Below are 16859 nucleotides of genomic sequence, written 5' to 3' on the forward strand. Positions count from 1 at the left end.
AACTGAAATATGCCCCTTCATCTTTTGTTTGTGATTATTTTTTTTTTTTTTTTAAGAAACGGAGTCTTACTTTGTCACCTTCAGTAAAGTGCTATGGCATCACAGCTCACAGCAACCTCCAACTCCTGGGCTTAAGCGGAGCGATTCTCTTGCCTTAGCCTGGCGCCTCAGCAGCTTGAGCTACAGGCAACGGGCCTTGATTAACTTTTTAATGTGGTAGAAATAAATGTAATATAGAATTTACTATCTTAGTCATCTTTAAATGTACAGTTCAGTGGCACTAAGGACACAGTTTTACGACCATAATCACCATCTACCTACAGAAATCATTTCATCTTGCAAAACTGAAACTCTACAGCTCTTTATACGATTCCTCAAAACCTCCTACAAGGTTTTTTCTGAAAAAACGTCACAATTCTGTCTCGGTAATTTTGACTACTTTATGAACATATCTCCATAATTTTGACTACTTCATGAATATCATAGAAGTGGAACCACACAATTATCTGTATTTATTTTTATTTCTTTGCTTTTTGTTGTTGTGACAGAGTCCCACCCAATAGCCCTGAGCAGAGTGCAATGGCATCATAGCTCACTGCAATCTCAGACTCTGGTTTGGGCATCTCACTGCCTTTACCTACCCAAATTGCTGGGATTATAGGTGTTCACTGTGGAGGCTGGCTGGGTTTTTATGTTTTTAGGAGATGGGGGTCTCACTCTCCCTCAGCAAAGTCTCGAACTCCTGAGCTCAAGCAATTCTCCCTCCTCAGCCTCTCAAAGTGCTGGGATTACAGGGGTGAGCCACTGTGCCTGGAAATTATCTGTATTTTTGTGAGAGGCTTATTTCACTTAGCATAATGTGTTCAAAATTCACACTGTACCATGTTGCACAATTTCTTTTTAGGCTGAGTATGTTTCCCGTATGAATGTTTAAACTTTGCTTAATCATTCATAAGATGATGGGCACCTTGAGTGTTTCCATGATGACTGTACTATTATATTTTCTCAACAATAGGCGACCAAGTTTCTCTTTGTTTTTGACACAAAATCTCACTATGTTGCCCTCAGTAAGGTGCTGTGTCATCACAGCTCACAGAAACCTCAAGTTCTTGGGCTTAAGTGGAACGATTCTCTTGTCCCAGCTTCCCCAAGTAGCTGGAACTACAGGCACCTGCCACAACATCCAGCTATTTTTCTGTTGCAGTTGTCACTGTTGCTTAGCTGGCCCAGGCTTGGTTGAACCCACCGGCCTCGGTGTATGTGGCTAATGCTGTAACCACTGTACTACAAGAGCCAAGCTGACACAAAGGTTCTTATTTCTCCACATCCTCACCAACAATTATTTTTTTTCTTTCTTTCTTCTTTTTTTTTAGACAGAGCCTAAAGCTGTTGCCCTGGGTAGAGTGCCATGACATCACAGCTCACAGCAACCTCCAACTCCTGGACTCAAGCAAGTCTCTTGCCTCTGCCTCCCAAGTAGCTGGAACAACAGGTGCCTGCCACAATGCCCAGCTATTTTTTAGATGCAGCCGTCATTGTTGTTTAGCAGGCCTGGGTTGGATTCGAACCAACCAGCTCAGGTGTATGTGGCTGGCGCCTTAGCCGCTTGAGCCACAGGCGCCAAGCATAACAATTATTTTCTATTTGTTTTTTTTTTTTTCTTGTAGAGAAAGAGTCTCACTTTATGGCCCTCGGTAGAGTGCCGTGGCGTCACACAGCTCACAGCAACCTCTAACTCCTGGACTTAAGTGATTCTCTTGCCTCAGCCTCCCGAGTAGCTGGGACTACAGGCGTCCGCCACAACGCCCGGCTATTTTTCGGTTGCAGTTCAGCCGAGGCTGGGCTTGAACCCGCCACCCTCGGTATATGGGGCCGGCGCCTTACCGACTGAGCCACAGGCGCCGCCCCTATTTGGTGTTTTTTGATAGCACTCATCCATTGGGTGGTATTTCAGTGCAATTCTGCTCATTTTCCTTATGATCAGTGTATTTACATATGTCTATTAACCATCTGTATATCTTCTTTGGAGAAATGTCTATTCAAGTCCTTTGCTCATTTTAGAATTGGGTTGTATAGTTTTGATATTGTTGATTTAGAGGAGTTCTATATCTATTCTGTACATACAGTATTTTTGATATTAATCTCATCAGATACACAATTAATTACTCTAATTCTGTAGATTAGAGTATTGCCTAAAACTTCCATGAAATTCTATCTGCCTAATTTTTCTTTTGTTGCCCATGCTGTAAAGTGTCATATCCAAGAAATTACTACCAAATACATTTGATACTTTCTTCTCTTTTTTTTTTTTGAGACAGTCTCACTATATTGCTCGCAGTAGAGTACTGTGACACCACAGCTCACAACCTCAAATTGCTTAAGTGATTCTCTTGCCTCAGCCTCCCAAGTAGGTGGAACTAGTCACCCGCCACAACACCTGGCTATTTTTCTTTGTTACAGTTGTCATTGTTGTTTTATAGGTCCGGGGCAGGTTTGAACCCACCAGCCTCAATGTATGTGGCCAGTGCCCCCAACCACTGAGCTATGGGCGCTGAGTCTGATACTTTATTTTCATTAAATGTTTTTGCACATCTGAACATACTGTTATGAAAACTATTTAAAAGGCTTTTGACTTCTAATTCTAACATCTGACTCAGTTTTTGCTCAGGTGTTCCTGGTTCTTTGCATGACTGATAATCTTTAGGGGTAAATAACAAAATGAACTCAAGAGATACTCCCATCTTGGCCTCCCAAAGTACTTTTAATTTTTTGAGCATAAATCGTTTTCCATCGTGACTCTACTATTTTATATTCTCACCAATAGTGCACAGTGACATTGTTAAATTTACCTGTGTTTTGAAAATATTTTTTAGGGTGGTTTGAGATGTAGTTTGATCTTTTCAGGTCATGTTTTTATAATTGAGGTAATCTAAAGCAGAGCTGAGTCTAGGAATAACTATACCCTATTATTGAAACAGGCTTTCCTAAATGTCCTGCAAATTAAGTTTCTGTGATATGGCTGGTGCAGACAAATATTTTTCCCATCCCTGTGACAGTTTGGGCACTGCTGCCTCTAAATAATTTCTTTCAAGCGATTCTTTCCTTGCACCATTTGTTTCCTGGTATACATGAAGTGATTAGTTCTCTCTTGAATGCTAGCTGGTAAATAACAGTTTCCAGAGTAATCTTTCAAGGGAGCAATGTGATGCAATGATTATAACCTCTAGTTGATTCCATTGTTGGATTGATTCCAACAATCCAAACTTTTTCAAGTGAAGAATTATAATAGTGTCTAATTTCAGGGCCCACACTGTTCATAAAAAGTTGAGCAAGTCAGTCGCTGGGCTATTGTATAGCTCTCATTTATTTTCTATCTCAGGAATGATACTCCTTTTTTATTCAATTCCCAGTACTGAAATCATACCTTCATATGTTTTATCAACTGTTTAAGGAAAGTAGACAAATCAGGTTCATCTTTTGCCATGTTGACAATATAGAAATATTTAGTTTTTCTTTATTATTTTTTTGTTTCCAACTTCACTGACTCCTACTACTTTCTAAATTGTTTTGTTGTTGGCTTCTCAGGTATATTTCTCTCATTTTTTCTAATTTTAAGGTAGAAAACAGGTTAAAAACCTACATAAAAATATACAGTTTCACATTTAAGTACTACCTACTAGTTTTAGTATTCATCAGTCAATTTGTAGTAGTTACTACAAGTGGTACTCCAATGATGTTATTCTATTTCCTTCCTTTCTTCTATGTATATTAATTTAAATTAACCCAAGGAGGTAAATTTATTTATCCAATCCAAATACTGCATTTATTTATATCAGTATAGATATGCATTTAATAATAATAATAAATTTAATGCTATTAGTTTTTGCCTTCTTCCTTAAATTATTTCATTGCTAGACACTGGGAGATTTTTGGCTGGCTTCTATGCCAATTATGACTATCTTCCTGCCCCCAGCCTTCCCTGACTTTCTTTCATGTTGGCCTAATAGTAGCCTGCCCTCACCTTGCAAAAAATCCCAATGGTTTTATTTATTATTTATCTTATAGAATCTAATCTCTAGATATCAATTTTTCAGTGTTACTCAGGTCATTTCTTGTAGATATTCTCAGTGGACAAAAATTTGGAAATATGCTTATATATGAGCTCTGACACCTAAGTTGGCAAACTCATCCTAGAAAAAATGCTACATACCTCAACTGTTGCATATCACTACAGTCACCTTCGAAATACTTCCCTTGGGAGCTATGCACGATGAGTTTCTAGTCGACACTTCAGAGCAATTTTGAAGCTCTTTTCCTGGAATGGCCATCAGAATATCTTGAATGTCATCAAAAAGTCTTTTCAATATTTCCTTTATCTTTGAGTAAAAAAAAAAGTCATTGGGGGGCAGATGAGGTTAGTAGGAAGGTGTTCCAATAAAGTTAGTTTACTGGCTAAAAAATCCCTTACAGACCATGCCATGTGTGCTGGTACATTGTCATGATGTAAAAGCCACTGAGTTGATGAAAAGTTTAGGTTGTTTTTGGCCTTTTCCATGTAGCCTTTTCAGCACTTCCAAACAGTAAAACACGGCTGATTGTCCAGTTTGTCCTGCTGGTATAATGAACAATCCCTCTGATACTAAAAAGATCAGCAACATCGTTTTGACTCTTGATTTGGAGCGATGGAACTTTTCTGGTTGTGGAGATTGCTTGAATTCTATTGCGCACTTTGACACTTTCTTTCAGGATCATACTGGTATATTCACATTTCACCACTAGTGATTAACAGGCCCAAAATATTGCCAAAGGGTCCTGGCAAACTTGGCTCTGCTTTGCTTTTATTCATTGGTGAGCTCCTTTGGGACCATTTTCACACACACCTTTCTTGTGCTAAGATTTTCATTTAAGATTTTCATGTTTCTCTATTGATGTTTACTTGGTCTGCTAATGCTTCTCACAGTAAGCCAACAATTTTCAGACAGAAATTGGTGAATTTTTGCAATGTTTTTGGAGTTCTGCTTGTTACTGGCTGCTCTGACCTCTCTTCATCAATGACAATTTCTTTTTTTTTTTTTGTAGAGACAGAGTCTCACTTTATGGCCCTTGGTAGAGTGCCGTAGCCTCACACAGCTCACAGCAACCTCCAACTCCTGGGCTTAAGCGATTCTCTTGCCTCAGCCTCCCGAGTAGCTGGGACTACAGGCGCCCGCCACAGCACCCAGCTATTTTTTGGTTGCAGTTCAGCCGAGGCCGGGTTTGAACTCACCACCCTCGGTATATGGGGCCGGCGCCTTACCGACTGAGCCACAGGCGCCGCCCCATCAATGACAATTTCTCTCTCCACAGGAAAATGTTTAATCCATTTGCATATTGTTGTCTTCTTCATGGCATTATACTCTTGCCAAGTTAAACAAGAAATGTAATGTTTGTTTGTTGGTCCGTTTCAAGCTCCATCCAACATTCTCTCAATGGCACACAAAAACATGCAACAACAATAATAAACGCTACGCAGTAAGACACTGCCACATGTCGTCATGAACAAACCTGGGAGATACTGATGATATGTACCAAGGTTATGAAACTTTATTTCTTTGTACAGTGCTGCTGATGTAAGCACACAGTGGCAAGTTTGTGAACTTAACTGTGCAAACAACACACATTCAACTGTTTACTGACTGCATCTATCTGTATATAGAGGTGGACTTAAAAATTTATTCATCTATGTATGTGTATATATAAATATATATTCACACACACAAATCACACCATACATGTAGTTTAAAAGAACTATGACATCAAGTCCACAGTGAGAACTTTAACACCACAGGGTCCACTCAAGTCCACAGTGAGAATTTTAACACCACAGGGTTCACTCAAGTCAGCTGCCATCCTTTACGTATTACATTTCCCCCCTAAATTTGGTTTTTCTTTATATTATGTTTGTTCATGCCAAGTAAACACCTAAAGTAGTTTCAAAATTGGTAACCTTGGAACTACAGTTGGTGGTGACAGTATACACTACATGGTAATTCTATTTCTTCCATAGCTAGCTTTATAGTTTCAAGTCAAACTATTTGGCAAAATTATTTGCTGTTAGCTCTTTTAACTTATTTTAAAAACTGAGGTAAATGACGAATGACATGGAGTATTAAGAAATAATGAAGATTCTATGTACCTTTTACTCAATTTCCCCAGTGATAGCATCTTATAAAACTATATAATACAATATCATAACAAAAAATTGATACTGCTATTAAGCACCTAATTCATTTAGATTTCTCCAATCTTGTATTCATTTCTGTAAGTGTATTTAGTTGCATATAATTTTACTAAATGTATGTCTTTGTGTCTTCTGCCATGTTCAAGATACAGAACAATCACAACATCATAAAGATCTCTCTGAAATTGTCCTTTTGTAACTACACAGATCTATGTATTGCTGTGGTATTTCATTCTGCAGCTTAACTCCCATATTTTTAATATATAACATTAAAAGTTGAATTGGGTATCTTGAAGACTGCACATAACTGAGATGTGATTTTAGAACTCTGAAAGATAATCCTTGTCTTTTAACTGGACTAATTTAATTTTTGTATTATTATTGATACGAATGAACTTAATGTGTATTATTTTAACTGAGTGCTGTGGCTCACACCTGCAATTCCAGGTACTTGGAAGGTGAAGATGGGTAGACTGTTTCAGACCAGGAGTTTAGAACTATACTGGGTAACATAAGAGACCCTGTAACTTAAAAAAAGAAAAATAAGAAAAAAATAGGTGTAACACTTTGTTATTTGACTGTTTGCATCCAGGCAAATGAAATTTTCTTTTCTGCTTCTTTTAAATTATTCGTATTTGCCTCAGTTTTCCCTGTCTATATATCTATTGGCTTATTTTATTTTATTTTAGAGACATAGTCTCACTAAATTACCCTTGGTAGAACGCCACTGTGTCATGGCTCATAGCAACTTCAACTTCTGAACTTAAGTGATTGAGTCTCTTGTCTTAGCCTCCCAAGTAGCTGTCACATGCCTGTTTTTTTTTTTTCTTTTGAGATACAGTCCCACTATGTTGCGCTGGGTAGAGTGCTGTGGTCTTACAGCTCACAGCAACCTCAAACTCTTGGGCTTAAATGATTCTCTTACCTTAGCCTCCAAAGTATCTAGGACTACAGGTGTCCAACACAATGCCTGGCTATTTTTTGTGGCAGCTGTCATTGTTTTAGCTGGCCTGCACCGGGTTTGAACCTGCTAACTTTAGTGTATGTGGTTGGCACTGTAAGCACTGTACTACAGGCACTGAGCCGCTTGGGTATTTTTTAGAGATGGGGTCTCATTCTGGCTCAGGCTGGTCTTGAACTCCTAAGCTCAAGCAATCCACATATCTGGGCCCAGAGTGCTAGATTATAGACATGAGTCACCTCACCCATGTGACATTTTTTATTAGTTGACTTATGAATTATTAATACAATACATTCTTATCGCAGAATGAATGTTGCCACTATAGTAATACACAGAAGCCTCACAGCCATAAGATAGCAGCCTCACAGTCATAAGACAGCATTCACTTTTCTCTTTATTCACTTTTCAACTGTCTTATGTTTAAATTTTGTACATACTAAATGATTGTGATCTCCTTCACTTTTATATTTACTTTCAATATTTACACAAATTTAAAGAAATCAGAAAAATGAGACTCTTGTATATGCTCAGTATTTTCCATACTTCTTCATAAGTTTCCTTTTATATGAAAATGAATTTATTTTCCTCCAACTACTAAAAGATAGTTTCACTAGATCTACAATATTGAGTTATCTACTATGTTTGTTATTGTTTTTGCCTGTGCAGTGGACGTAATCCAAGAAAACACTGACAAATCCCATGTCATAAATTTTCTCCTATATTTTCTTCAGGAAATTTTAAAGTTTTGTCTTTTAGGTTTAGGTTTCATTCATTTGAGTCAATATTTATGTGTGATCTAAGGTAAAGTTCTAATGATGGAAGGGGAAACTTTTCCTCTAAGATTAGGAACAACTCATGGATGCCTACTTTTACCATTTCTATTCAACACAGTAGTAGAAGTTCTCCCACAACAATAACATAAGAATAAAAAACAAAAGGCATCCGAATTACAAATTGTAAAGATTATATACATAAAAAACCCTGTTATAATAAGAGAATCCAGCAAAGTTGCAAGACAGAAAATGAACACCCTTATATCAGTATGGAGGTATGAAGGAGTTATCATTAATGGGTACATAGTTCAATTTAGGAAAATAAACAATTCTGGAGATAAATGTTGATCAGAAAAGGTAAAGCTTTGTGGTTTCAAAAAATAATCAAGTGTTTTGTCTTCCATTTTCTGGAGGAAATCTATAGAATCTACTGAAATCTACTAAAGACACCTAAAAACTACTAAGATGCTGTGGCTCAGAGAGTAGGGCGCCGGCTCCATATACCGAGGGTGGTGGGGTCAAACCCAGCCCTGGCCAAATTGCAACAAAAAAATAGCCGGGCGTTGTGGCGGGCGCCTGTGGTCCCAGCTACTTGGGAGGCTGAGGCAAGAGAATCATGTAAGCCCAAGAGCTGGAGGTTGCTGTGAGCTGTGTGACACCATGGCACTCTACCGAGGGCAGTAAAGTGAAACTCTGTCTCTACAAAAAAAAAAAAAAAGAAGAAAAGAAAATTTCTATGGTATGTACATTTTACCACAATAAAAGAAATAATTCCTCAAAGTAGAAACCTGAAAAAGAAAAACAGATAAGAAGGACTTCATCAAAATTTAAAACTCTTGTGCACCAAAGAACACATTTTAAAATCATTTCTCTTTAAGAGTTTAGTATCACAATATATAAAAAACATACAAATACTTATAATTGAAAAATAAAAATCACAATCTAAATGAGGCAAGTACTTGATAGACATTTCCTCTGACAAGTACACAAATGGTTAATAAGACATGAAAACACAGTACTAGTCATTAGAAAAATGCAAATCAAATCAACAAAGAGGGCTCCACCCCCAGCCCATAGCTCAGAAATTAGGGCAGCTCAGAGGTTAGGGCACTGGTCACAGGCCACATACCCCAGGGCTGGTGGGTTAGGCCACTAAACAACAACTACAACAAAAATATAGGCAGGCGCTGTGGTGGGCACTGGTAGTCCCAGCTACTTGGAAGGGTGAGGCAAGAGAATCGCTTAAGCCCAAGAGTTGGAGGTTGCTGTGAGCTGTCATGCCACAGAACTCTACCCAGGGCAACAGCTTGAGACTGTACAAAGAAAAAAAAAATCCACAATGAGGTTAATATACTTTGTGCAAACTACGCTGTCACCTTGAAGAAAATAACAAAAATAGCAAGTGTTTGTTTGAATATAGAAAAATTGCAACCTTCATAATTTGCTCATGGAATACTGTTATAGGAGACTCATAAACCAATTTGGTGATTTCTCAAAAAGTGAAACATAGAATGATCTACCAACTGCATTTCTATGTACATACACCCCAGAATGAAACCATACATCTACCATGACTTGTATATGACTTTTCACAGAAGCACTATTAACAGAGATAGAAATTAACTATTAGACCAGAGATAAAAATCACCAAAATGTTCATCAAAAAATTATTCAATAAACAAAATGTGGTCTAGTCATACAATGGAATATCATTAAGCCATAAAATGAAGGCGGTTCTGCTATGTCCTACAACAGGGATGAACCTTGTTTATGAAATAAACTAGACAGAAAAGGACACATATTATGTGATTACATTTACATGAAACACACAGAATACGAACTCCATCTTGAAAAGAAAGATAATTTTTTGTTGCCAGATTGGAAGAACAGGAGGTTGGGTAGAGAGAAGGATTCACTTTCAGTGATGCAAATGTTCTGAAACTAGGTGGTAGTGATGGTTTTATAAACATTTTGAATGTACCAAAAGGCACAATTAAGTGTACAATTTTAAACAGTTAAAATAGTGAATTTTGTGAAATATGAACTTTACCACAAAAAACTCAAAATATATTAAGAACATATTGTGTGTAGAGTGTAGATAATAAAATGTGCTAGACAACTCTGAGCTTCACTATTACCTGGAACAAATGGCTGAGAAGGCAAAAACATACTTATATTATATTTAAATGCGAATAAATTATAATTTAATGCACCGAAATACAAGTACATTATAAAGGCACAAAATCACATCTGTCTTTCTGTTTCTTTAGATATCTGTCTGAATGGTTTTATTTGTCTGTAATAGTAATGTATATAATTATGTAATTACATATTATGTAATTGTGACACATACACAGACACACAAATCCTTGAAATTTTAAGATAAAAGCTCAAAGTATTACAGTAACTTGGAAGCTCAAAGTATTACAATGACCCCTCTCTTAATTTCTCTCCTAAAACATGATATTGAATTTGACTACAATTACTTTTTTGGTCCCCCTAATGCAGCTACACACTGGTCCCCGGGCAGTCATTCTTTCTTTGAGATGCCACGTCGTTTATTGTTCTTTTTCTCTTTTCCTTTTCTCTCCCTCTCTCCTTATAAAATATGAAATTGCATTTGGAAAGACAAGAAAAGAAATGTTGACAGACTGTAGAAAAAAAGGTTTGAGACAGAGAGGGTGTAAGATAGCGAAGGAAAAAAGAAAATAGTGGTAAAATGGGCAGAATAAGGCATATATGAGATTATAAAATTGAAAGATAAAGGATTATATGTTAAAAGCATCGCTATGACCTACCTTAACAGTTTTTAAAATTTAGCAATTGATATTAAGAGGTATAATGGGTAGTCAATGCACTATAAATGTGTGATTTTTCAAAAGAAATCAAAGCAAAAATGCTAGTACATTTAAGGAGAACTGCTGTGACTAAAATAGAAGGCACCCTAGAACTCTACCTAAACTCCTATGGAGAGCTGCAGCCATTATTTACACAGGAAAAAATACATATATATGTGTGTGTGTAATTAATATATATATATACACACACACAATAGGCACTGATAAAATTAGTGAAGTGAAGGAAAAGAGGATCAAGACGTTATTTAGTTTTTAAAAACCTAAAATCTAAAAAACAAAAAGCAAACTAATTTTGTCACTTTTGGAGAATACTAGGCAACTGTACAATAACAGTTTTATCAAGAAAAAAAGGAGTATTTGCCCCAGTATTCGTACAGATCTGTACATTAGGATTAGATTAAGTTTCTTAAGTATAATAAAATATTGCTATTTGATAAACCAATAAATAAGGACTTAGTCAATGATGTTTAATGACACTTCATATGATAAAAAGAAACATTAAAATACATGGTGGGGGGTGAGGAAAGGGGAGAGCAGAGAGACAGAAGGAAGGAGGGGCTAGGGAGACACACTGTGTGACAAACCTTTTGGGGGCTTAAGGCAGCTACCCACTGGTATATGAACTTTACCACAAAAAAACAAAATTTGGGGCGGTGCCTGTGGCTCAAGGAGTGGGGCGCCGGTCCCATATGCCAGAGGTGGCGGGTTCGAACCCAGCCCCGGCCAAAAACCAAAAAAAAAAAAAAACAAAAAACAAAATTTATTAAGAACAATAAACAAGGGCGGCGCCCGTGGCTCAGTGAGCAGGGCGCCGGCCCCATATACCGAGGGTGGCGGGTTCATACCCAGCCCCGGCTAAACTGCAACAAAAAAATAGCCGGGCGTTGTGACAGGCGCCTGTGGTCCCAGCTACTCGGGAGGCTGAGGCAGGAGAATCACCTAAGCCCAGGAGTTGGAGGTTGCTGTGAGCTGTGTGAGGAGGTTGCTGTGAGCTGTGTGATGCCACGGCACTCTACCAAGGGCAATAAAGTGAAACTCTGTCTCTACAAAAAAATAAAAAAAAAAAAAAAAAAAAAAAAAAAGAACAATAAACAAAATGTGGTCAAGACACAATTATAAGAGGGACTTTACTTAACAAATGCAATCAATGTAAGCTGGTTCTTTGTACCCTCAATGAATCCCCAGTTAAAAATAAATACATCCTGTATCTCCTCCAAAGAAATAAAGTCATTACCTATGAAGTAGTCTTGCCCAAGGGGAGAAGAAATAAAGAATTAAATCATATACAAACAAGACTCTTGATCATGGAGTATTCCAACTATAACATAAAAGTCAAATCTGGCCCACTTTGTATCATCTGTAACCTAAGAATGGCTTTACAGATTTTTTAAATAGTTGAAAAAATCAAAATAATAAAAATATATCATGACAAGTAAAAATTACATTAAATTTAAATTTCAGTGACCATTAATAAAATTAAATTTTATTCAAATAGCCACACCTATTCACTTAAGCAGATAGTCTGTGACTGCTTTCTCATTACAAAAGCAGAGCTGAATTGCTGTGACTGACCATATATTTACGGCAAAACTACCAAATACAGAAAATAGTATAAAATACCATAGAAATATATTATGAAAAATCCAGACTATGGGAAACTTTATAGGGAAAACTACTTATTCTTCTTCACTGGTAACTGAAAAACAAATAAGCAAACAAACAAAATACAACCAACCAACATATCAACCAAAAACAAGAAAAAGAAAAAAAAAATTTTTTTTTTTTTTTTTTTGAGACAGAGGCTCAAACTGTTACCCTGGGTAGAGTGCCATGGTATCATACCTCATAGCAACCTCCAATTCTTGGGCTCAAGCAATCCTCTTCCCTCAGTTTTTCTATTTTTAGTAGAGGTGGTATCTAGCTCTTGCCTCAGGCTGGTCTTAAAGTTGTGAGCTCAAGCAATCCACTGCAGTGAATTGACCCTGATTTTTCTATTTTACTTTTATATAATTTAATTTAACAAAATAAAAATTAACTATATATTAAGATACTGAGTGATACCATTTGTCTTTACTGTGACAATTTTTATCTCATTCTGTTGGAACAATAATAAAGGAAAAAGTGACTAAGAAGGACACCATTATTTAGGTATTAAATAATTATATATTTAGGTATTAAATAATTATATATTCAAAGATATATTTCAAAAGTTTAAAGTTAGTGTATTGAGATTTTTATAAAACTTGAATTATTTCCACCCATAATTTACCTGAACTGTTTCCAAAATCCTCTGGGCACATAGTACTGTAGTCGAGAAGCAGCTAAGTGACCAAAGATGACCTGAAGATGTCTTAAGACACCAATATTGTACTCTTTCCTATCTTCTGTCTTACTTAATGCTGGTTTGTCTTCAAATTGATGAGGATATGCAAATACGTCATCTCGGGAATCAACATTATTCTAGAGACCAAAAAACATCATTGATGAGCTAATCTAACTTTAAAGGTATAGTAAAGTTGACACAAACACTACGTAGTAAATAAATGATTTGCGCTTTTAGATTCATTTCCAAAGCACTTCATTTTCAATTTATAATATTCATGCTTACTTCACAGATTAGTTGTCAAAAAAGATTTCACAGATGGTTATCATAATATAATAATATTCCTAAATATCCAGTGGGTAGTATAATATAAAAAAGTTTGGTGAAGTAGGTTAGACTATAGACAAATGAGTGTTTATCTTAAGTAACTTCAAGGTAGTAAGATACCTATTTTCATAGGATTAATTTTTTTTTTTCTTTTTGAGACAGAGTCTCAAGCTGTTGCCCTAGGGAGAGGGCTGTGACATCACAGCTCACAACAACTTCCAGTTCTGGGCTCAAGTAATGCTCTTGGCTCATTTTTTCTATTATTAGTAGAAATGGGGTCTCACACATGCTCAGGCTGGTCTCCAACTCGTGAGCTCAAGCAGTCCACCTGGTTTGGACACCCATAGTGTGATTACAGGCATGCCCCACCATGCCTGGCCAGATTCATTAAATTCTTGTGGTGGTAATGCATTCTGCATAGAATATTTACCATAATTTATGTAATGTGATCAGAATTACTAACAAAAAATACAGTCACTGAGTAGTTATGGTTAATATAGAAAATAGAAGCTCTACATTAAAGGCTTATAGTTGTTTTATAAATAATGGAATATCTTTCTGTATGCTTTGCTCTGTATCTGAGGGTAATAATACATAAATAAATACTCAGTTCCCACCCTTGAAAAGCTCCTAGTATAGAAAATCAAACTAGAGCTTGGCACCCATAGCTTAGTAGTTATGGAGCCAGTCACATACGTCAGGGCTGGTGGGTTCAAGCCTGGACTGAGCCTGCTAAACAACAATGAAACTACAAAAAAAAAAAAAAAAATAGTCAAGTGTAGTGGCAGGCACCTGTAGTTCCATATACTTGGGAGGCTGAGGCAAGAAAATTGCTTGAGCCCAAGAGTTTGAGGTTGCTGTGAGCTGTGATGTCATAGGACTCCATGGGTGACATAGAGAAATTCTGTCACTAAAAAATAAAAGAAAGAAAAGAAAAAGAAAATGCACACAACTATATTAGAGTGTTAAGACAACAAACAGCACAGGAAACCCAGTGCAAAGGTAGGATACCTAATTTGAAATTCTGTATTTTGTCTCCTTCATTTATTTCTTGCCAAAATGACTGGCAATCAATCTGTATCAGTGTTAAATTCAACACCACAGGAATAACACAGGCAATAGAACTAGGGTTTAAATTTCAATTTTCCTCTCAAGGATAATTCTTTTTTTTTTTTTGTAGAGACTGAGTCTCACTTTACTGCCCTCGGTAGAGTGCCATGGCGTCACACGGCTCACAAGCAACCTCCAGCTCTTGGGCTTAACGTGATTCTCTTTTTTTTTTTTATTTTTTATTTTTTTTTGTAGAGACAGAGTCTCACTTTATGGCCCTCGGTAGAGTGCCCTGGCCTCACACAGCTCACAGCAACCTCCAACTCCTGGGCTTAAGCAATTCTCTTGCCTCAGCCTCCTGAGCAGCTGGGACTACAGGCGCCCACCACAAGGCCTGGCTATTTTTTTTGTTGCAGTTTGGCCGGAGCTGGCCTGAAACCGCCATCCTCGGCATATGGGGTCGGTGCCCTACTCACTGAGCCACAGGCACTGCCCTTCAAGGATAATTCTTAATCAAATATTGCTGTGAATGTTCCATATTATACAAAAAGTAAACCTACCTGACCCTGATGCCTGGAGACTGATTTATTAGCTGTAGGTATGTGAATGTTTCAGAACCTCTGTAGTCATGAACTTCTACCTGGGAGCCAAACTATTTCTCACCACTGAAGGGAAAGAATGTAGTAACTAGAGAAGAACTATTTATTTATTTACTATTTTTAGAGAAAGTCTCACTTTACCACCCTCAGTAGAGTGCTGTGGTGTCACAGCTCACAGCAACCTCCAATTCCTGGGCTTAAGTGATTCTCTTGCCTCAGCCGCCGAAGTAGCTGGGACTACAGGTGCCTGCCAGAATGCCCAGCTATTTTTTTGCAGTTTGGCTGGGGTTAGGTTCAAACCCACCATCCTCAGTGTAGGGGCCGGTGCCCAAACCATTGAGCCACAGGTGCTGCCCAGAGAATTAATATATAAATGTTCTGATTTCTTTTCTTGCCTTTGTTTCTTTTTTTTAGAGACAGAGTGTCACTTTGTCACTCTCAGTAGAGTGCCATAGTGTCACAGCTCACAGCAACCTCCAGCTTTTGGGCTTAGGCAATTTTCTTGCCTCAGCCTCCCAAGTAGCTGGAACTATAGTAGCCCACCACAACGCCTGGCTATTTCTCTTGTTCTTGTTGCAGTTTGGCCGGGGCTGAGCTTGAACCCACCACCCTTGGTATATGGGGCCAGCGCCCTACTCAATGAGCCACAAGTGCCACCCCAAATATTCTAATTTCTATATTCAATTTCTATCATCATTAGTGGAGACAAATGTAATAGAAAGATAAATAGCCTTTCATGTTCACGTATTTAACAGCCATATCATTGGTATGTCTAACTGGAATCTGCCACTAAACCTAGTAACTGTTTTCAACTGTTTAATAACTACATCATATACTTTTTGCAACTTTTGTCAACTAATACTCTTCACACCTCATGTAGCATTATTTTAGAAGGAAATTTGTGTCCTTAGCAGAAAGAGATAATTTGTGACAAATAAAAGAAAATCAATATACTGATCATGAAACTGATAGTAAGGGTAAAATACACGAAATGGATACATCTTAAAAATTAGAAATGAAAATATAATTTAATTATTAAAAATGAATAGTCACCATTTAAAAAATCCAGACTGTACTTACTGTATCACCCAAAATATGATTACATTAATTGTGACTAAAGATGAGAGGGAAACTGTAATAAGCATTATCAACTGGAGTTTCAAATCTATTAGATAATGAGCACTATTATACAACAGAGATACAGTAGCTCAGAGATTCTAGTTGTATCATCAGATGAAGTTTAAAACATCCTTTAATACTGTACAAAAGTACAGTATTATAAGGAAGAACAACAACAGTATCTGGTATCAGAATCTTCAAACAAAGCAAAAACAATTGATAATTAAAATTTACCTCACCGTCCTGCTTCTCATCCCCAAAGAAATCATCATCGGTATCACTACCTGTGCCTTCAATTGCAAGAATACTATTCCTGATGGAGGGAATCATGTACAGTTGCTGGATCACAGAATTCATATAGCAAGTAGCACCAGCATTTTTGAGTCCTACAAATCCTTTTGGTGGGCGGGGTCCAACTGGTGGCAGATATTCCCACTCAGTAAGTGCTTCACAGGCTGAAAGAAAAAATGATTCTTATAATATAAAAATAATGATCCTAAAATAATGATCCTATTCATGATCTCTTTTTTGAACACGTGAGTAAGTATCAGAAACAATTCCTTTACCACCATAGCAACTTTGACACAGTACTTTAAATTTTCATTTAAACAACATGAGCCATACTATAG

General features: G+C 37.1%; 1 protein-coding gene across 4 annotated transcripts in view; it reads right to left on the reverse strand.

The window, feature by feature from the left end:
• Window positions 1-16859, reverse strand: part of LOC128579199 (probable ubiquitin carboxyl-terminal hydrolase FAF-X) — a 294928-nt gene that overhangs the window by 24854 nt on the left and 253215 nt on the right. For all 4 annotated transcript variants that reach the window (XM_053581415.1, XM_053581416.1, XM_053581414.1 and 1 more), the window contains 2 exons: window positions 16465-16685; window positions 13082-13272 (listed from right to left, as the gene is read on the reverse strand). In XM_053581415.1, the coding sequence (XP_053437390.1) occupies window positions 13082-13272; window positions 16465-16685 (412 nt within the window). The remainder of the gene's footprint in view (window positions 1-13081; window positions 13273-16464; window positions 16686-16859) is intronic.

Source organism: Nycticebus coucang, chromosome Y (assembly GCF_027406575.1).
Source record: "Nycticebus coucang isolate mNycCou1 chromosome Y, mNycCou1.pri, whole genome shotgun sequence".
Lineage (NCBI taxonomy): Eukaryota > Metazoa > Chordata > Mammalia > Primates > Lorisidae > Nycticebus > Nycticebus coucang.